Source organism: Hippopotamus amphibius, chromosome 16 (genome assembly GCF_030028045.1).
Source record: "Hippopotamus amphibius kiboko isolate mHipAmp2 chromosome 16, mHipAmp2.hap2, whole genome shotgun sequence".
Lineage (NCBI taxonomy): Eukaryota > Metazoa > Chordata > Mammalia > Artiodactyla > Hippopotamidae > Hippopotamus > Hippopotamus amphibius.
The window spans coordinates 12,325,224-12,346,007 of record NC_080201.1 but is presented as its reverse complement, the minus strand read 5'-3'; the positions used below and the strand labels follow the sequence as shown (position 1 = coordinate 12,346,007).

The 20,784-nt window shown below is 58.9% G+C and overlaps 1 protein-coding gene across 4 annotated transcripts in view; it reads right to left on the bottom strand.

Annotated features, from left to right (window-relative positions):
* Positions 1–25: 25 nt before the first annotated feature.
* Positions 26–20,784, bottom strand: part of BCAR1 (BCAR1 scaffold protein, Cas family member) — a 35,777-nt gene continuing 15,018 nt past the window's right edge. For 2 of the 4 annotated variants that reach the window (XM_057710711.1, XM_057710710.1), the window contains exons 2-8: positions 13,708–13,887; positions 12,996–13,607; positions 7,780–7,941; positions 7,501–7,617; positions 5,535–6,632; positions 4,634–4,723; positions 26–1,023 (exon numbers count right to left, since the gene is read on the bottom strand). In XM_057710711.1, the coding sequence (XP_057566694.1) occupies positions 511–1,023; positions 4,634–4,723; positions 5,535–6,632; positions 7,501–7,617; positions 7,780–7,941; positions 12,996–13,532 (2,517 nt within the window). In that variant the 5' untranslated portion in view covers positions 13,533–13,607; positions 13,708–13,887 and the 3' untranslated portion in view covers positions 26–510. The remainder of the gene's footprint in view (positions 1,024–4,633; positions 4,724–5,534; positions 6,633–7,500; positions 7,618–7,779; positions 7,942–12,995; positions 13,608–13,707; positions 13,888–20,784) is intronic. The other 2 variants (XM_057710709.1, XM_057710708.1) reach the window with 1 other exon arrangement.

Genomic DNA, 20,784 nt, shown 5'->3' with positions numbered 1-20,784 from the left:
ACCGCGGGAGGACACGTTTCATTTTTAAAATTTTATTTAAATGTAGACTATTAGTCAAATGATTGGAAAATCAATAATGAAAAATAGTTTTTTAGGGTTTTCTCCTGGTGCAGAGAAAATACACCACAGCTGCACTTGTCCGGTCGGGGGGACACGGCACCCTCATGGGGCTGGTCAGCCCAAGGGGTCACCTGAGGCCACGTGGGTTGAGGTGTCCGTGAGCCCCCAGACCGGCTCCGAATGTTGGGCCCCCCGGGCCCTCAGCGTGCTTAGGAGAGACCACCAGCCACTCCTGGCCTGGCCTCCCGGGCCCAGCTCTGCTCAGGCTCCTCCGAGGAGGCACCGGCCCACATCCTGCCCCATCATAAATATACACAAATCCCTGGACAGTCTGGGGCACCAGGCCCAGGTGGAGCTGGGATCTCCTGTCCCCATGCCCACAACACGGTGGCTCTCGGAGGCCCATCGCCGCCCTCCTCCCCTGCCCTCCATCCCTTTGGCTGACGGCTCTCAGGCAGCTGCCAGCTGGCCCAGAACCCGGCGGAACTGCTGGGTGCTGTGGCCCAGCTCCTTGACCCTGTCCACCATGTCCTGCGCGGCGGCGGGCGATGGGTACTGCAGGGCGGCGGCCTTGGTGGTGGCCACGATGCCACGCAGGAGGTCACACAGCAGGTTGCTGTAGTGGGTCACCTGGCTGCGCACGTCGGCCGCCTTGGCCTGCCGCGACAACGTGTCCCCGATGAACACCAGCTTGTGGGCGCTGAGGATGACAAACTTGCTGTGTGCCACGAAGATCTTGGGGGGCTGGTTGGTGGCCACGGCGGTGAAGAAGGCATCCACTGCGTTGGTGAGCGTGGTCAGGTTCGCCTCGCACTGCTCCAGGTAGAAGAGCAGCAGCTGCCGGTCCGAGGGCCCCAGGCCACCCGTCCGCCCTGGGGCCATGGGCTGGGCCGGCGTCCAGCTGGCCAGGTCGTGGTCTATGGGTCGTGACACCTCCTGCTCCAGCCGCTCAAACTGCTTCAGCTGGGGCAAAGGGAGAACAGAGTGAAAACCGCAGCCACAGAGCAAAAGGGACAGAAAGGGGGCCCTTCTGGAAAGTGACAAAGCTCAGTCAGTGGGCACGGGAACAGGCCACCTCTGTCCTACTGGCCGAGCATATACCCCCGCCTGCCTTTTGGACATTCTCCAAATAACTTTCCCACCCATCTCAAAAGGTGTAATTCCATTTATATAACATTTTTGAAATGACAAAATGCTAGAAATGGAAACAAATGAGCAGCGGCGGGGTGAGGGGTGTCAGTCTCTTGGTTTGGGTGCTGTTTTCTAGTTACTTCAGATGCAATCATTGGGGGAAACTGGGAGAAGGCGACATACGACTGCTTTGTACTTTCTTTCAAAATTCCTATGAATCTGTAAATATTTCAAAATAAAAAGGTAAAAATGTTTTTTCTCCTTAACATATGCAGTATAGAGAGATTCAAATATACCAAGCAGAGGGAGTTCCCTGGTGGCCTACTGGTTAGGATTCCAGGCTTTCACTGCTGTGGCCCATTCAATCCCTGGTCAGGGAACTGACCCCGCAAGCCACGCAGTCCAGCCAGAAAACAAAGCAAAACAAAAAATCACAAATACACCAAGCAGAAAAAAAGATAGGTATCACTTGGAATCCCATACATCCAGAAATCCGCTACATCTCTGGTAAATTATCTTTTAGAACTATACACTCAAGTATTTGCAGACGAAATGATGTAACATCTTCAAAATGATCTGGGGGGCAGGGGGCTAATACACTGGATGAGTTGTGCTGAGAATGGTAACTGGGGTTCCTTTTCTCTAATGGGTACTTGGGGGACTACTTTCCTCAATTTTATACATGTATTATATTCCCCAAGGAGTTCCCTGCTGGTCTAGTGGTTGGGATTTGGCGCTTTCACTGCCGTGGCCCAGGTTCAATCCCTGGTTGGGGAACTGAGATCCCACAAGCCGCGTGGTGCGGCCAAAAAAAAAAAAAAAATTTTCCATAATAAAAATTTTTTAAAAAGCAAAAAGGTCATGGTATTTGCAAATTTCAGAAAACAAAAATTCACACCAAAAAGTGGTGAATGTTCTTCAAGATGTTTTCCTTTAAGCAGGAATATTCCCCATTTCCTTTTTAATCAGAAAACTGGAAACACACAATATATAATATTTTATAGCCTACCTTTAGCACCCAACAACAGGTCATTCATTTCGTGTCAGTGAGTACGTGCTGATATAAAGCATGTGGTAAAAGTTTCTGCCAGTGGCAGCCTTGCCCAGGCGTCCGCAGTGTGGACGGACGCGTCCTCACCACAAGCTGGTTCTGGCTGGGTAGCTGTGACCAGCTGTGCACAGACTCCGGGACTCACTTAACCAAGGTTTCAGGCTTTACTTTAGCAACCAGCGTGAAACTGTCTCTCCCTAGCACTTGAGACCCTCTGACTTTCCCTCTCAGGCAGCGAAGTGGTGAACCTTGCTTGGCTCTCCTGTCCAGTGAGAGAACACACTCAGTTTTGCTGTTTTACCGCTGGAGAGTCTTTTTCATTCTTTGACAAATTAATTAATTAATTAATTAATTAATTATTTTTATTTATTTATTTATTTAATTGGCTGTGTTGGGTCTTTTTTTGCTGTGCGTGGGCTTTCTTTTAGTTGCAGTGAGTGGGGGCTACTCTTTGTTGTGGCGCCCGGGCTCCTTCCTCATTGCCGTGGCTTCTCTTGTTGCGGAGCACAGGCTCTAGGCACGTGGGCTTCAGTCGTTGCAGCACATGGGCTCAATAGTTGTGGCTCACGGGCTCTAAGGCGCAGGCTCAATAGTTGTGGCGCACAGGCTTAGTTGCTCCGCAGCATGTGGGATCTTCCTGGAGCAGGGATCGAACCCGTGTCCCCTGCATTGGCAGGCAGATTCTCAACCACTGCACCACCTAGGAAGCCCCCACAAATTCTTAAGAGCTACATAATATTCTACTGCATGAATGATCACACTTTATTCAACCAATACTCTACTGTTAGGTATTCGGTGGTGGTGGAGTTTCTAGGTTTTTCACCGATGAGGAAATGGAGCAACAAACATTCCTGTCAATACGTTTTATGTTCCTGTATTTTATTTATACTTGATGTCCCTTGTTTAGGAACCCTAGATCTTTAATTTCTCATATACATTCCTTTTATTCCAGCTTCTAGTAATTTATCTAAGTGACTGACGAGATATGTGAAGAGATTTACAGTCACCACAGCTTTGTTTACAAAAGGAACTCTGGGGGCTTCCCTCGTGGCGCGGTGGTTAAGAATCCGCCTGCCAAAGCAGGGGACACGGGTTCCATCCCTGGTCTGGGAAGATCCCACATGCCGCGGAGCAAACTAAGCCCATGTAACACAACTACTGAGCCTCTGCTCTACAGCCCTCGAGCCACAACTATTGAACCCACGAGCCGCAACTACTGAAGCCCACACACCTAGAGCCTGTGCTCCGCAACAAGAGAAGCCACCACAATGAGTAGCCCACGCACCGCATGAATGAAGAGTAGCTCCTGCTCTCCATAAGTAGAGAAAAGCCCTCGTGCAGCAATGAAGACCCAATGCAGCCAAAAATAAAATAAATTAATTAAAAAAAAAAAGTAACTCTGGGAACAAACCAAATGTACACTAATATGGGAGGGGTTAAATAAATGCTGCAGGAGTCCAGGGGAAGAGAAAGAAGATAAAGCACATGCCCATTTCCTAAGTCAGTGGCGATTCCACACACATGTAATTATTAACATCGATACCTTTACTGAACATGTTCTATTTCCCCAGCACTTCCTAAGCATCATATATTGTTTACTCATTTAATTCTCACATCGACCCCAAGAAGGATACAACTACGCCCCCCACTTGACAGCGGGGTAAACGTGGCTGAAAAACACACACCATGTCCCAGGTTTCAGGGTGAACCTGGTGGGCTCTCTCCTGCACCAACCTTCCCCATGCCCAGGGAAGGCGGGGTGAGGGACACTTTCTGGGTGACATTTCTGTGTTTATTTTGTACTAGACTATATTTTAATTTTTAAAATCTTCATAATCAGAGTAAAACTCCCTTAAAAAAAAAAAAAAAAAAAAAAAACCACTTTCCTACCCTGTGGAAACAAGCCAAAATATGAAGACAATCCAATTCCTCAGATAAACACACCGGTATTACTTAAAATAAGAAAAACTGGGTACAATGTAAACATTCAACCATAATAGACGTAAGATAACTTTAAAAACAATTTATGAGGAATATTTAATGCCATGGAAACATCTTGTGATAAAAGCAGACGTAACTGTTCACACAAAGTGGCATCTCAAACACGGACAGGAGAGGCAGGAGCAGGACTGGAAACCAGCCCCAGAGCATGGCCAGCGCCCCTAAGCGTGAGTGACTTCTTTTTTGTTTTCACATTTTTCTGTGTGTGCTCAGATAGCTACCATGAGTACTCTGATAATAACCTAAACATAAATCCAATGAACACATGGAGACAGTCATGCAGTTGACTGGGGACAGGCTGAGCAGGGAGGGCCCTGGGAGGCTCAGGTAGGAGACAGATGCTTAAGGACGCCTGTGCCAGCAGAGGCTGGGGACCCTGAGTGTCCTCACCTGCTGCAGCTCCAGCTGGCCCTTCCCCTGCCGCATGATGTTGCCCTTTTCCAGCAGCTCCTTCTGGGTCTTCTCAAACTCTTCCTTGCCCTGGAGGGGAGACACAAGGATGGAGCTGAGCCAGAAGCCCCCACAGGCCCAGTGGCGTGCAGTGTGAGGCCCATGGCCACCAGGTGGCGCTGCAGCTGCACCCAGGCTCGCACTGTGGCCTCTGGCTCAGGGTGGGGCAGCTTCCTGGGCAGCCTTCACCTCCTGCCCCCAGGAAGGGTCTAGGCACACTCCACACGGCTGTGTCATCCTCCCTGCACCAGGTTGCACGGCAGGAATCACATCCAAACCTCTCCCCTGGCATACAGGGTCTGCCCACCCAACCCTGACCACTGGGCCTTGGCACCTGCCGGCTCTCAGCCCGGAATGCCACTCAGCAGGATGCCCACCCGGCTGGCACCCTGGCCTCTGCCCAGAGGCCCACCCCACCCTCCCATCACCTTGTTTGTTTCCTCCATGCCTGCAAGTATCTTTGTCTTTGCTTGTACTTCAGAATTCACCTCCCCAAATCCCTAATCTCTGGCCTGGTCACAGGAGAGGCCCAGCCCTTGCAGGTGTTGAGGAGCCCTCCCTGGCTGGCCCTGCAGGATCCCTGATGTGGCGGCCACATGGGTCCAAAGGCCTGAGACAGGTCGAGGATAGGCTTTCAGGGGCCCATCTGGCCTGGAAGGTCAAAGTAAGGAGGGCACAGGGACTCACCAAGGCCTTGCTGGGGACCACATCTTCCTTTGGCCACAAGAGCCCTCTGTGGAGGGGATCAGGGTCCCCACAACAGGGTGGCAAAGTCGGAGCCCCAGGAGGACCAGGGGACTTCCCCAGGGGCCCAGGGAAGCCGGGCAGAGCGGGCACCCACCTGCAGGTGGACGTAGTCGTAATCCTCCAACCAGCCCCCCTCACTGTTCTCGTACTGCCCCTCAGGTGAGTCCTGGGAGGTGAACTTGGGGGGTGAGGGAAGGGGCCGGGACTGGATGCTGCTGGCCTTGTCAGTGGGATTAGGGTGCAGGGGGCCGCCCCCCTCAGGCCCTGGGACAGAGGCCTTGGTCCGTCTGAAGAGCAGCGAGGCATTGCCATGCAAGAAGGAGGCCAGCTGCTTGGCGTCCTCAGGCACAGCCCGCGAGCAGGCCACGAGGTGGTCCAGGTCTTCGGGAGTGGCCCCCAGGCCTCCCCGGCTACTGTCAAGGGCCTGACCATGGGCCACCAGCGTCTGGTACACATCCTCCATCTTCTGCAGCTGGCGGCTGAGCTTGGCATGCAGCGTGCGGTCGGAAGTGTGGGCAGCACTGCCCACAGCGCTGCGGGCAAACTCCAGCAGCTCATGGACGGCCCCATGGACGGCGGCCACGGCGGCCCGCAGGTCCTGTGCCGGAGGCTCCTGAGGCTCGGGGGCGCCGCGCCAGCCCCCACACCCGCCTGCACTGCCTGCCAGGTCCAAGAGGTGGGCCACGGTGGCACTCACGCCCTGCTGCAGCCGCGCCAGGGCCTCCACGGCCACCTCCAGCTCCAGGGGCTCGCGGCCCGGCACCGCCGCCTCCAGGGAGGAGGCCGACTGGCTGCTGCGCGTGCTGCCCGTGCTGGAGGCCGACAGGCGCTTGGCGTCGGCCAGGGCCTCTCGCTCGGCGGGGGGGGGCACTGCGTACACGCCGTCGTCCGCCACGCTGCTGTCGGTCCCCTCGGGAGGAAGAATCCGCTCTCGGGGCACGTCGTAGAGGGTGCCCGGGCCAGGCCGCCGCAAGCCAGGGGGCACGTCATAGAGGTCAGGGGCCGGGGGTGGCACGTCGTACACATCCTCAGCTGGTGGCGAGTCCGGAGGGGGTGCAGCGAGCACCAGCGGGTGGCGGGTCAGGTCGAAGGGCTTGGCCTTGGCGAAGGCAGGGGGCACATCATAGGTCTCCTCACGCAGCAGCGGGCCGTCGGGCACGTCCTTGCTCACGGACGGAGGAACGTCGTACACCTGGGGGCCGAGAAGCGGTCAAGGCTGCCCGCCCACCTGCCCACCCGGGAGCCTAAGCGCAGGACCCGGTCACACACACACACACACACACACACACACACACACACACACAGCCCAGCGCACATCCGTCATGATTCTCATTCATGCAGCTTGCAGTTAAGAGCCTGACGCGGGAGCTAAACCAGAGTTCCAAATCCTGGCTGCGCTGCTTACTAGCTGTGTGACCTACGGCACAAAGGGACTCCGCCTCTCTCTGCCGGTCTGCTCCCTTACAAGATGGGGAACTCCCTCACAGGTCTGCTGGGAGGGTCCTGAATGAATTCACTGTGTAACCGCACACACTCAGTGAGAGGTCCGCTATCATACCGTTACTGCCGCCGCCACCAGCACCACCATCAGCACCGCCTGTGTACTCGCTGCTCTGTGGCAGGTCCTTGGCTGAGCTATGTGCAGCTTGTACTCAGGGTGACGACACCCTGGTTCGCCCAGGACAGTCCTGGCTTGTGCCTGATGCCCCCTCGTAACTACTGGTCATCCTCTGCTCACGCTGAGAAGTGTCCTGATTTGGATGATAAACTCTGTGGTCGCCGTGCTGATATCCTGTGTGACCCTCTCATGAGCCTCCTGCAGAAGGCCCTACGAGGGACCCTCTTACAGACCAGGACGCTGAGGCTCAGAGAGGCACTTGGTTTCCATATATGTCGCAGAGTGTGTGAGGGGTGGGGCCAGGGTTTGAAGTCAGGTCTCTTGACGCCCCCGGCTCTGCAGACTGGGTCACCACCCCGGGGCACACACACAGTCGCACCCAGAGCCCCGCGCACAGATCAGGCCTCAGCCTGCGAGGGCCCGGCAACCCCTAAATGCTTACTGCGTGATGGCTGGACGGCAGCAGGCCCTTCTCCACACTGGGAGGCACATCATACACGTCCAGCGATGGGTCCCGACCATTGGGACCCTTGACAGCCATGGGGGGGGTGTCATACACCTGAGGGCAGGAAAGGTGCAGTAATACAGGTGCCAGAGGGGGTGGAAAGAGCAGAAACTCACAGCTCCACCCCAGGACCACCCTGGCCGGGGCCGAGAAAGCCCAGCTCCCCATGCAGGGCCAGACTGAGGGCCCCCTGTGCCCACCAGCCCTGACACCTACCTCCTGGCCGTACTGGCTGGGAAGCAGCCCCCTAACAGGAGGCACGTCGTAGATGTCCTGGGGCCCCGGGGCCAGCAGGTGGCGTGGGATGTCGTACTCGTCCTGCTCAGGCTGGGAGGCCTCGAACACATAGCCTTGCCCCACGCGGGTGGGCACCACCACCTGGGGGCAGACAGCCAACTGTCACCTCCGGCCCCGGAAGCCAGCCTCCCTGAGCCAGCCTCAGGCCCCCAGGGAGACTCCACTGCCTCGTAAGGTGAGCAGGACATACGTAAAGGGGCTCCCCGAGGGTGGGCTCAGAGGCCACTCGGAGGCAAGGGTGTCCGCATCCCTTCGCACTCCCTGCCCCCTCTTCGATAAAATACAGTACGCGGGGAATACAAGGACCCCCACTGTTTGTTTAGAGCCGTCTGGTTCTGGGAGGAAAGAGAGGTGGTCTCTATACCTGAATAACCCAGAAGGTTCCAGAGGAGAGTACATGTGCGCTGACGGAGGAGGGGCCACCCTTGACTGGGCACCTCCCAACCGCACCCTCCTTAGAGCGGCCTGCCCAGCAAGGGGCTGTCCCTAACAGGACCCAGCAGCCACCTTCAGGCTCCAGGACAGATGGAGGTGGCGGTGCTGGGCTGTGCCCTCCTCAGGCTGGGCCTAGAGGAGTTGGCCTGCAGGAGATCCTGACAGTCAGGGCCTGGGACCTCCAAGCCCTGCCTTCCTCATCCCCCCAGCACTCTTCGGGAGATTCCTGAGAACGGAGCCACCAAGAACCGCCAGCCCTCGGGGCCACTTCTCCTGCCAATGGAAGGAGAAAAGCTGTTTTGGCAAGTTTTGTGTGGGTATGAGGGAGTGACCAAGACCAGAACCAAGACCCGTATTCCCCACTGCACCACACCCTCAGGGCCACAGAGACCACCATTCACCCAAAAGGATAAGGCCTTAGTGGGGGGATGCTGGCCCAGAGAGCAGGCCAGCCCTTTCCCTCCCTGGTGCCCTTGCGCTGGCCTGAGGTGCAGGGCGGGGCTGGGTGCCCACCCACCTCTGGCAGGCAGTGCTGGGTGGGCGGCCTCCTTCCCTGCAGGCAGCTGGCCCTGTGCGAGGGGTCAGCCCTGTAGGAGGGCCCGGCAGGATCAGGATCTTCTAAGCCGGCTCAGGGCACACCTCCTCCACAAGGCTCCCAGCTCAGCTCTTCTGACAGAAAGGCCTTTTGTTCCCTAATCAAACGGGAGGTCTGGGACAGTGGTGACTCAGGCCCTCCCCACACACATCCCTGGGGGCAGCAGGGCGGAGGCAGGGCCTGCCCTGGGGCTCATGCCCCCAGAACCCTGCATCCTGAGCCAGTGCCCAGCCCCCATGCCACCAGCAGCCAGCTCTGCAGGCCCACGCGCCCTGGAGGGTGCAGGCTGTGTGCAGGCCCTGGGCACCGCGGCGCACCCACCGAAGCGCGGGCACCAGCACTTTTCTGATCCGCCCGGGACTCAGCAGAGCCTCCCAGGCAGCGCCGGCGGGGCTCTCCGTCAGCTGCCGGGGTGAGCGCCTCCAGGGGTGTTCCCGGCCCACCACACCCCACCCCCGTTGGGTGTGGGAGTGGAGTTGGCGGCCCTTCCCAGACTCATCTCCCTCCTCAAGCCCCAGACTTGAGTCTCCTCCAGAGCTATTTTTAGACTCTGGAACCTGCCAACAGCAGGGAGGGGGCGGGGGTGGTGGCGGGGGCTGGCGGGACGTGGCAGGTTGGCGGGGCCTTGAGGCGAGGCCTGAGGTGTCTCCAGGCCCTGCGGCCTCGGAAGGCAGGTGGGGACCCGGCCCAGGACAGGCGTGTGAGCCCCTGCCCCAGGCTGGCGAGGGCTGGGCGCAGGCGGAGGGGCGCAGGGGCCGGACTCCAGGCCTGGGTGCGGGCAGCTCGCCGCTTGCACGGCTGACTCCGTGAAGGTGAGCAGCCTTACTGGCCAACAAACGTTTTCTGATAGAAAAAAAGGCGGCTGCCGCCAGTGGGGAGAGCATTGGGGAGGCCAGCTCCCCAGACAGCCACTGAGCCGCTCAGCACAGGCCCCCGGTTCCGCACCTGAAGACCCATTAGCAGGACCTGGAGCCCCAGGGGGCTGGGGGACAAAGCCAGAGTCTGGGAGGAGACACACCCCCAACCCAAGACCCCCACGCTCTCTCACACACATCTCAAGGGCGCAGAAGACAGACACACAGAGGCAGAGAAAACACACAATACCCACTGCCAGACGCACCCCCCAGACCCCCAGACCCAGGCAGGGCAGGCCCATCAGGGTGCCTGCAGGAGTGACAGGTGAGGCTGAGGCTCCCAAGAACCCGGGGACGGGGCAGGCCGCCTGCTGCCCTCTGCCTGGGCCCCCAACCACCTCCGGGCGGCCTGGCTGCCTGTCTCCCCTTCTGCGCCATGGGCGTCACCCCAGGTGGCCAGGCTGGCTGGCTCTGCCACCCCCAGCCTCACCCCCATCTAAGAGCCTGGGTTTCCTGCTCTAGGAAATGGAGCACCGCTGGGGGTGCTGGGGGACAGAGGCACACGCCTGACGTGGGTCCCCTCCCTCCCCAGCTCCTGTCCTCCCAGAAGGAACAAGGCTGAGCTGAGCTGTGTCTCCCCCAGCCTGACCCAGTGACACAGCTGTTCCCTCAGGCCCAGCTGCAGCCCTAACCCAGAGGCGCTCCCCCAAGAGTGACCTCGCAAAACACCTCCTCTTCTGGGGGCCCCACTTGCTTCTGCTCTTGGCTTCCTAAAGCCATGCCCCAGCCCAAAGGGTGCTGACACCCGGTGTGGTCCTGACCTCCTCCCCACCCAGCCACGTGGGCCACCCTGCTCCAGGCTCCAGGCAGCTGACCCCTCCTGGCCACCAGCCTCGTCACTCGCCCTCTGTTTTCCCCAAGGCTCCACCCACCCAGTCTTGGCAGGGTTCCCCTCAGCCCATCCGACCTCCACCCCTGGAACCAGGGTCCTCAGTTTCCCAGGCTTCTGAAAGCAAAGCCCGAAATGTGGGCACAGATACGCACTCCAAGATGCTTACGGCCTTGCCGTCTGTAACAGAGACACTCGCCATCAGAAGCCACCTGGGGCCTGCCCCCAGCAGAGGCGGCGACCCAGGGGCCGTCATCGTAATCACACTTAGGGACGCAAGAACATGCTTTTGATTTCTAATGTGGGGTTTACAACCTCAAAATGCAAAGGATGTGCACAAATCTGTGAAAGATAAACAGAGAGCATGCTAGACAAAATATGCTAAAATCCCCCAGCCATCCCCTCTGGATTGGGGAAGCTCATCTCCAGGCTTTCTCATGCATTATGCATTTCCTGTGACAAGCAAGCATTGCTTTCATGACCATAAAATAAAAGCAGATGCAGTCGAGGCTGCCCAGGCCGGGAGCAATGAGGCTTCTCAGGGGAGGGCACCCAAGTCCCAGGACATAGGGCTTTCCTCCTTGGGCCACCAGCCAGGTGCGGGCCCTCAGGGACGCAGGCTATGGGCAACGCCACGAGTGGGCATGCGGAGGGCGCTCACCAGCCAGGAGAGCCCAGCAGCCATCTGAGAGCAAGCCCCTCGCACGGGAGGGAATCAGTACCGACGGCCAAAACGTGGGCTCAAGTCTGCAGCCCGGAGTGAGGGCCTGGCTGCTGCTTCCTGGGCTATAGGGCTTCCACGGCCTGTCCTGGCCTTGGAGTCTGACCACAAAGACTAAGGAAAGGAGCGTATGGAAGCTGGAAGGGCGTGCCCCCAGCCCCGCCCCCGGGAGTGTGCAGGATGTGGATATTTATGCAGAGGGATGAACCATGACCTGTCCCAAGGCTTACCAGCCAGTCACTCCTCCTCCCCCAAAGCCATCTTGGGAGCGGCCCCAGCCTGGGCTTCCCTGGTCCAGCATGACTCACTTCTGCCACCGGCCTGTCTCTGGCCAGGCGGCTGAAGGCACAGGTAGGGAAATGGGCCAGTGACCCAGAGTCCGCTGATGGCCAGTGTCCATGGAGCCCCACCCTCAGCCAGCCATGACCTCTGTCCAGGTCTCCTGGCTGCCAAGCTCTGCCTGGGGCAGGGGCAGGGCAATGCCGCACACTGAACTGCTGCCCAGCTGGCATCTGAGCCCTGGGCCGGCTCTGAGGACAGAGGCTCAGCACCACGGGGTGAGTGTCTTCAGACTCAGGGGGCTCTCTTCCGTCCTGCCTCCTTCCTAGGCAGACCTCTCTGTGATGGGCACGTACGCAGGTCCGCGTGGAGCTGAGGTGCTGGGCTCAGTGCCTTGCCCCCCACCCAGCCTCCCACTGGCTACAGCCCCTCTCAGGACAACCCTACAAGCCGGCAGGCAGTGTCCTCCCCACAGTCCAGGAGTCACGAGCAGGTCACCCTGCAGGCACCCGCAGCCCAGTGACACGGCTCAGGAGAGGAGAGGGTCGGGGTGCCGTGGAGGCGAGCTGCACCCCCGAGAGGACCCGCCGTGGGGGCCCCTGGGCACGCGGTGGCTGGCCGCTCCCCTCTCTCCCCTCCTGCTTTCCCTGCTGCCTGGAGCTCACGCAGCTACCGTCCTGGCCCACGAGCCCCGTGATGAGGTGGCAGAGCAACAAGACGGGGGGACCACAGGCTCTGACAGCCTCGGAGGTGCCGCCGGCCCCACAGCGCTCACTGCCAACCGTGCTACGTGAGAGAGAAACATCTCTGTTGTCCAGTCCATGCTTCTGGGTTTCCGGCCACTCTGGCCTGCGGCTCTGTGCTCCAGACTCTGTTTCTCCCCTTCAAGTGCCTCCCAGCCCCCCTCTTCTGGGCTCCCTGCACCCTCCTCTCTGGGCAGAATGGTTGGGCAGGTCACTCCTACCCAAAACCCTCCGCCCTCAGGAAGGGACCAGGCCCCTGGGGGTCTGTCTCCAGCCTGCTGCTCAGGCCTCCTTGACCAGGCCCCACCTGCCACACCAACCCTTGACAGGCTGTGTCCTCTGCTGCTGACACCCTCACATTGGGGTTTGTCAGCTGAAGGCCACTTCTTAGTCCAAGGCCTCAGCTCAGTGTCTCCCCTCGGGCTGCTCACACCCGCATCAGCAGACATATAAACACATCTCCTAGACACTCACTGCCCACCTCGCCCCAGATCAAACGCAGGCCCACTACTGGAGCCCCAGAGGTCCCAAGGGTGCCTGGCTGGGCCTGTTGCGCCCAGAAATTGGGCCTACGTGAAAGCCACCAGGAGGGCTGCCTGGCCACCCAGGGAGGCCTTACCTTGACTGGCGGCTTCGTCCCCTCCCAGCTCCGTGCGTCCATGGATGGGGGGACCTGGTAGATGTCGTGTCCTATCCCAGCAGAAGGTGGCACCTGGTAGATGTCCTGGGCAGGGCTGCCAGGCCCTGGGGGCACCTGGTAAAGGTCTGGGGCTGGGCTGGGAAACGGGTGATGGGGCATCTGCTTGGAGAACGTGGATGTCTGCTTGGCCGGGGGAGACTGGAACTGTGGGCTGGGCCCAGGGGCTTGGTAGAGGCCTTGCTGAGTCTTGCTGGGGGTGGGCACCAGGTAGACGCTGTCGGGCTGGGGCTGGTACGTAGCAGGCAGCATGGGCGTATACTGCGCTGCAGGGGCGTGGAGGCCGGGCTGGGGCGGGGTCGAGTTGGCGGGCGGGCCTGGGCCGGGCCCCGCTGGCTTCTTGTCATGCATGCCCACCAGGATCTTGAGGCGGTTCCCGGGCACGATGCCTTGGCGCCCGTGCAGGGAGCAGAGCCACCAACCATCCAGGCCCTGTGTGTCCCGCTCCAGCACCGTCATGATGTCACCCTTGCGGAAGGAGAGCTCATCTGGGGACTCGGCCACATTGTCGTACAGGGCTTTGGCCAGCACATTCTGGGGAAAGAGGACACAGGTGGGCATGAGGGCAGGAGGACGTGTGCTGGGGGCTCGGCAGCCCGCCCAGCTCCCACCCCCTCCGGGACGGGGGAGGTACCTGGCCTTGGCGCCGAGAAAGAAACTAAGTAGGGTTTGGCGAGATCCCTGCACCACTGCCCCCACTGCCCCTGGCAGAAAGGCCCAGCTGATCCTGGCGGTTTTTCAAATGAGCCTGGATAGTCTTAAAATCCTCTCGACCGCAGCCACCACCTGCACTCCGGATGGCACTCAAGATACTCTAAAAAATAAAAAGGACTCCTGGAGTCACGCTACAAGCTGCACCCAATGCTGGGGAGGCGGCAGTAATGCCGATAATGGTCACCACGTCCTGGGGAGAAAACAGGATGCACACCCTCCCTGCTCCAGCTCAACTCCCTGCTAGCCCGCCAGTGCAATGGGCCAGGAGGAAAAGACCAGAGAGTGGGGAGGGGACACACAGGGACAGAACAGTCATCATCTGCAGACCATATGTCATCTACGTAAAGATTCCAACAAATGAGAAGAGTCAACACTGCTGAGAAAGGAACCTCACAGCAAAGACGTCAACAGATAACAAAAGCTACAAGTTATCCAGGAGTTAATCCAGCAGACTCCAGGAGACCTCAGAGGAGAAAATGTACCAATGGGGCCAAGCTTACTTAATAAGTTGCAATTGCAATGAGAATGCTAGCAGAATTTTTTTTTTTTTTTGAGGTATTCAACCAAAGAAAAAAGAATCCTTCTATAATTAAGCAGAGGAATAGAGATCCACGGATAAACAGGTCAATTCTGAAAACGAAATGCAAAGAGGCATTTCCTTCCTGTCGTGAGGACAGGCCACAACTCCAATCCGTAAGCAGGACAGAGACCAGCTGCTGGGAACCACGCAGTGATGGGGAGGGCAGGACTTGCATCCCAGATGCTACCAGGAAAACTCACTCACTGTAGGAAGAAGTCAGTTTGGACACTTGCCTCATGTTATAAACAAAGGGCAATCAAAGACCTAGAGCTGATAAAAGAAAATATCTCTGTGACCTTGAGGTGGAAAAAAATTATAAAACAAAACTCTAGGAAAAAAAGACCACAAAAGCACAAAACATAAGGTAACAACAGAAGCAAAGAGAGGGATTCAACCTCACCAAAGTGAATGGTTTCCGTTGGATGGGGGAACAACAGAACGCTGATAGGGTGACAGGCCACCAAATGACAAGAGTGACTGATACAGAATCTGGAGGTGTCCTACCAATCAGCAAGGCAGAGACAACACCACCAACAGAAAACCAACAAAACATGAAGAGTTCTGTGAAAAGGAAACCAGAATGGCCAAGACGGCCACAAAGGACGCTCAGGGCTCCAGCCAGCAAAGCGGGACATACGTCCGACTCTGCTCTGTGCTCCAGCAGGTGCCCAGGTGTCTGGTGAGGAAGGCCAGCCACACCCTCCCGCGTTAGAGCAACAAACAGGAGATCTACCGCCCAGAACACTTTACGTACGCGTTACGAACACCTACAAAACAAGTCTACGTATTTTTCATAGACACTTGCCCAAGGACAGATTCCAGACATGTCGCATTTGCATGGGTGCTTCTGGAAGAGGGCCAGGAATGAGACAGGAATCAGGAATAAATGGGGAGAATAAGGCAAAACAAGAAAGCAGTCCCACAGACTGAGGACGGCCACAGAAGGACAGCAGCACCCGCCCCTCCAGCCCTGCTCTCTGCTCCTGTAATCCTTCTGTCAGTTCTCACAGGCACCCGGAACTGCTGCCACGGGGCACTGCTATGGGCTCCGTGAGTCAGCAAACCTCCCGGAGCCTGGACACACGCTCCACGCAGAGGCCCCGCAGCCCAGCAGCCTGCGCAGGCCTTGGGGAGGCTGCGGGGTCAGACGGGAGGAGCCCAGCACCGGCGGACAACGTGCTGGCAGGCCCAGAAACTCACTGGGGCCGGGGGACCAGGTGGGGCGGCCCCGCGTTTTCAGTTCTTGGCTGCTGTGGCTCGCGCAGGTGCAGGGCTCAGGCTGGGCCCACAGATATCACAGAGGGGCCCTAGCCAGAGGGCCAAGGTCAGTCCAGCAGAGGGCAGGAGTGAAGCAGGTGCCTGGCTGAGAAGGCCAGGGCTGCTTCGGTCTCCAGAGGCAGCAGAGAGCTTGGCAGGACTCAGTCGTGGCCCAGGCCTCAAACACGGGGAAGCCGGGCCTGTGGAGAGGATAGCACCAGGCCAGCTGGGATCCGACCCACCAGCCAGGCCTCAGCTCTGGTCACCCTCCTCTGAGTCTCCTGGGCACTGAAGATGCAGAGCCTGGTCTAGACCTGACTCAGAAATGGGACCCGGGTTCAGACCAGCCTTCCCCACCTGGGCCTGAGCCTCGTTCCCTGGATTCCATCTGGGGGCAGAGAGAAGTGGGGGTGAGGCCCCCCGCCTCACCGCAGTCTAGAGGGCCCACCTCCACACCAGCATCAGGGGCCAGAGGGAACCCCTCGCAGCGCCGTCTCCCCTGCCCGTCACGCGGAGGATCAGGGAAGAGGACGCAACACCCCCAAGGGGGACGGCAGCCCGCTCCTCCAGAGCAGCTCCGAACAGAGAGCTGGGGGCCAAGAGGGACAAGGTCCAGGGGAGAAGCCAGCCCAAGGAGGCAGCGCGCAGAGAGCAGAGCAGGCGGACTCGCCCCGCACCAATGTGATCGCCAAGGGCAAGGGCCCTCGGGACTCCCGGCTGCGGCAACCCTGTCCACACCACGATCAGGACGGTTACAAATGCACTAGGAGGGGATGATTCCTCCATAAAATGTCACCCGAACTTAAAAAATGGGGAGAGGGTAATGTCTGAGACAATGGGGGATGCTTTTTCTTCCTGTTTTTCAGAATTTTTCAATTTGTATTTAATGAGCACTTCTTGGTTTGGGGGTTGAAAAAAATATACATCCTGAAAAAGAAAACAGTTGACTACCTAGCACCAGGCGCCAAGGCAGGATGGGACGGACAAGGCCGACGCAGGTCAGAGGCCAGAGCCCCAGGAGGGGCGGATGCAGCCCACTGAACGCACGGGTCCCATCCCAGGGCTGCCGGCAGGAAAAGCAAGTTTCCCAAATATGGTCTGCAGCCTGCCTCCGGGAATCACACCCCGTCAAGGGGGTGGGACGCCCAGCCCACCCTCCCCCAGTGACCCCAGAACACAGAGCCACCCCGCTGGGTCCCCTCAGCCCCTGCCCTGTGACCACAGGAAGTGCCAGCAGAGTGAGTCACAGGAAAATTCCCCTCCAGCCCAGTCAAAGGGGGCGGGGTGCAGACAGAGGGGAATGCCCCTCAGAGGCCCCTCACCTCTTAGAGGAGAGCAGCCCAGGGAAGGCTAGCAGAGGGGCTTCAACCAGGCTCTGCTGGGCAGGGCTGGGCTCTGAGGGAGGCTGGAGAGCTCTGCCAAGGGCAAGGTCCAGTGGGAGAGGGGTGGAGGGAAGGTCCCCTGGACCCAGGAGAGCTGCCCAGGAGAACTACCGGGGCTTCCTGCACCCAGGGTGGCCAGCCCTCACCTCCCGGGTGTGAGCTCGTGGAGCAGTCAAGGCCAATTCCGGCTGCAACTGTACAGTCTGGGGCGGCCAGAGCCAGGCTGGGAAGCACCTCTGGGGTGGGCACGTGGCACCAGGCGCCTGGCACCAGGAGCTCCTCCGCCTGCGTCAGCTGGTGCCCCCCCCCCCCCAACCAGCCCCAGAGGCAGGCTCTCCACAGTCCTGGGCACTGCTGGCGCCGCAGCGCTCCAGCTGGCCAAGTACCCGCCCCTTTGGGCCTCTAAGCCTCTCCAGCTGCTCCCGACACACTCCTCCCTCCTCCTCCCTCCAGTGCTAAGCAGCAGCAGCTAAGACCAGACCTGGGCCTGGCACTCCCTCCCGCTGCTGGGGACCTCGGGCGGGCAAGGCCCTTAGCCTCTCTGAGCACCCAGATCCTTTGTGCTGAGGTGACAACACTGGTTTCATAGGACAGTCCTTTTGTTTAATAAAAGATTCACCTGTGGAGCTATATGTAATGAGGTGGATAGAACTACAATCTGTCATACAGAGTGAAGTAAGTCAGAAAGAGAAGGACAAATATTGTATGCTAACTCACATATATGGAATCTAAAAATGGTACTGATGAACTCAGTGACAAGAACAAGGACGCAGATGCAGAGAATGGACTGGAGAACTCGAGGTTTGGGAGGGGGCGGGGGGTGAAGGGGACACTGAGACGAAGCGAGCGAGTAGCACACACATATATATACTACCAACTGTAAAACAGATAGTCCGTGGGAAGTTGTTGTATAACAAAGGGAGTCCAACTCGAGGATGGAAGATGCCTTAGAGGACTGGGGCGGGGAGGGTGGGGGGGACTCGGGGGGGGGGGAGTCAAGGAAGGGAGGGAATACGGGGATATGTGTATAAAAACAGATGATTCAGCTTGGTGTACCCCCCCCCCCCAAAAAAAAAAAAAAAAAAGAGTCACCTGGCACCTGCCCTCTGCCAGCTGCTGGGCCAGGCTCTGCAAGACGGTGCAAGCCTAGCTCGACCAGGGCCTTGTCTGCACAGGGCTTGCATCCCAGCAGGGCAGGCAGACACAAAACAATTTGCCAGGACAGGGGGAAAAGTGGGATGAGCAACAGGGCCACTGCACACAGGATGATCAGAGATGGCCTCCCCACGGAGAACATTTCAGGTGACTCAGGAAGAATGAAAACCAGGCAACCATGAAACCAGCCACAAAAGGGCATGTGAGCAGAGGGCAGGCATGAGCCAAAACACTGATATAGGGGAAGGCTGGAGGGGAGACAGGATCGTGGCCCTGGACAGGCAGGCAGGCTGGGGCCAGTCACACCGCAGGATGCCTTGGGATGATACAGGGAGAGCTCAGTAAATGCCACCCAAATGGTGGCACCCCGTGGCAGAATAAGGCAAACCCCATGCCACCTGAGCATTCCTGCTCTGGACATGCTCCCCAGGACCCAGTGTCTTGCCCCAGCTTGGAAGAGGGGGCCGGTCTACCCAGACCCTGGCTTTGCAGCCTACCTCACTGTTGGGCCAATCGAGTGCTTCCCCCAAGCTCAGTAGGGGGCACAGCTGTGACTTCCGGGAGGGACGCACCACCAGGGCACCATCGCAGTCCAGGCAGACTCTGCCAGCCATCTGGGTCCAAGGCACCACGGAGGCTGCTGCTGACTGCCCGAGTCTCTGGCCACCTCATTCCAGACCCTGGGAAGCCTCTCCCTGTGTCCTCCTCCTCCTTCAGGATGTGACGTGGGTGTTGCCCCCCAGGAAGGCTCTCACGGCCTCCTCCGGGAAGTGCTGATCAACACCTCCTGTTACTGCACACTTTGTGCCCCCCAACCCGGGTGCTCAGGAACGCTTCGGCGTGGAACCCCACCCCCGCCGCCGGCCCCGTACTCAGGCCTGGCCCAGAGCAGGGCTGAGCAGGGGGCTGCTGAATGGGTGGCTCACCCACCCCCAGAGGGAGGGGACTGAGGAGAGCCCCTCCCCCTTCCCCCCCATGCCAACACTGCCCAGGCAGCGGCCTGCCAGTCAGGCCCGCGCAGAACAACACCCTGGTTGTTGCACATGGGAGCTCAGAGGGCTGCCGCACAGGCCCTGTCTGCTCTGAGAATGGCCCTCATTGTGTGTGCCATACCCACCCGGGCTTCAGACACGGAGCAGCTGGGCCTAGGCTGCCAATGGGCACGCGTCTGGGAGGACAGTGGCCATCTGATGGGCTGCCCCTCTGCCCGCTGCCCCAGGGAGCCCTGGATGTGCTCTGGGTATCCCCAAACCCCGACTCTGGGGGACGGTGCTACCTGGCGGCAGGCAGACCGAGGGGTCCACGACGATGACGGTCATGACGACAATCGGAGGCAGGGCTCTGTGGGGCACCTCAACTATCTCTTTCAACCCTAGGAGACACTGCAATCGATCGCCTGCCCCCCACGAATGGGGAAGCTGAAGTGCAGGGCAGTTACCTGACTTGCCAGGGTCAAGGTCAGGATGTGGCAGAGGCAGATCTGGGCTGTATGAAAAAGTATAGCTGGGTGGCTCCTGGGGTACTGCTTAGGTCCATGGAAGCCAGGAGTGGAAATTTAACAGGCCTTTTCCATCCCTCCCTGTCCCCCACCCCCAATACACACCCCAGCCCCAAGCACAGAGCCCCACACACAGCAGTCACTAGGGAAACACTAGTTCTCTTCATACAAAGAACCATCTAAAACCTGGGCCAAGTTTATTTCTGGGGTATTCTGTTTGCTTGTCCCCAGGAGCCCCTGTGGCCAATGGATACAGGCCCAATGTGTGTGTGCCCAAGTGGCAGTCTGCACCCAAACCCCTGCTCACTTGTTTCCCGGGCATCCCCCCGGAGGGGCAGGGCTATGGGCCCACTGCCCAGGGTCCTGACAATCCCCTGCTCTGCCTGCCGGCTGCGGTGGGGCTGGGAGGGCAGCGCCTCTTCCCTTCCCAGACGTCCCCACGCCTGCATCCTGGGCGGAACTCCGGAACAGCCGGCCTTGGCATCACCCTCCCCTTAATACTCCCCGGAAAACTGAGTGACCAGGGTCTGGGCTCAAGTTCTCAGTGCTCAGCGTGACAGGAGTGGATGAGCCATTCCAGAGCCGCCCCAAGGGGACAAGGGGAGCATGGCTCTTTCCCTGTCTCCCTCGGCAGTGCCTGAGGCTCTGAGGACAGAGCAGGGGGCGTGTGTGGGTCCTCAGCCCTGTGCCTGACACTCAGCAGCCAGAGGACAGGTCCACACAACACAGGACTAAAAACCCACCTGTGGGTGGCCACCGCCACCAGCTCCCTCAGACAAGCAGGAGCCCCGACCTGGCCTTGGCTACAGTGGCAAGAGCCTTTGTGTTCAGCTCTTGGGCCAGAAGCAGGCCCCAGGCCTCACCCCTACCAGGGTGTCCCAGGCACTGCCTCTGGGAGGCTGGGCAGAGGAAGAGAGGTGGCATGGGGAGGGCCCTCCTGCCGCAGGACATGGCATCTGCAGCCCCCAACACACCACGGATGGTGGGAATAGGTGGGCCTGGGGCCAGGGCACCAAGAAGCCCATGTGGGTGGTAGGAGAAAAGAGCCCTCTGCCCTCCAGCCCACCCCAACTGCCGACAGCTTGGAAGTGGTCCTCAACCCCTTAGAACCCTCACCACTGCCAC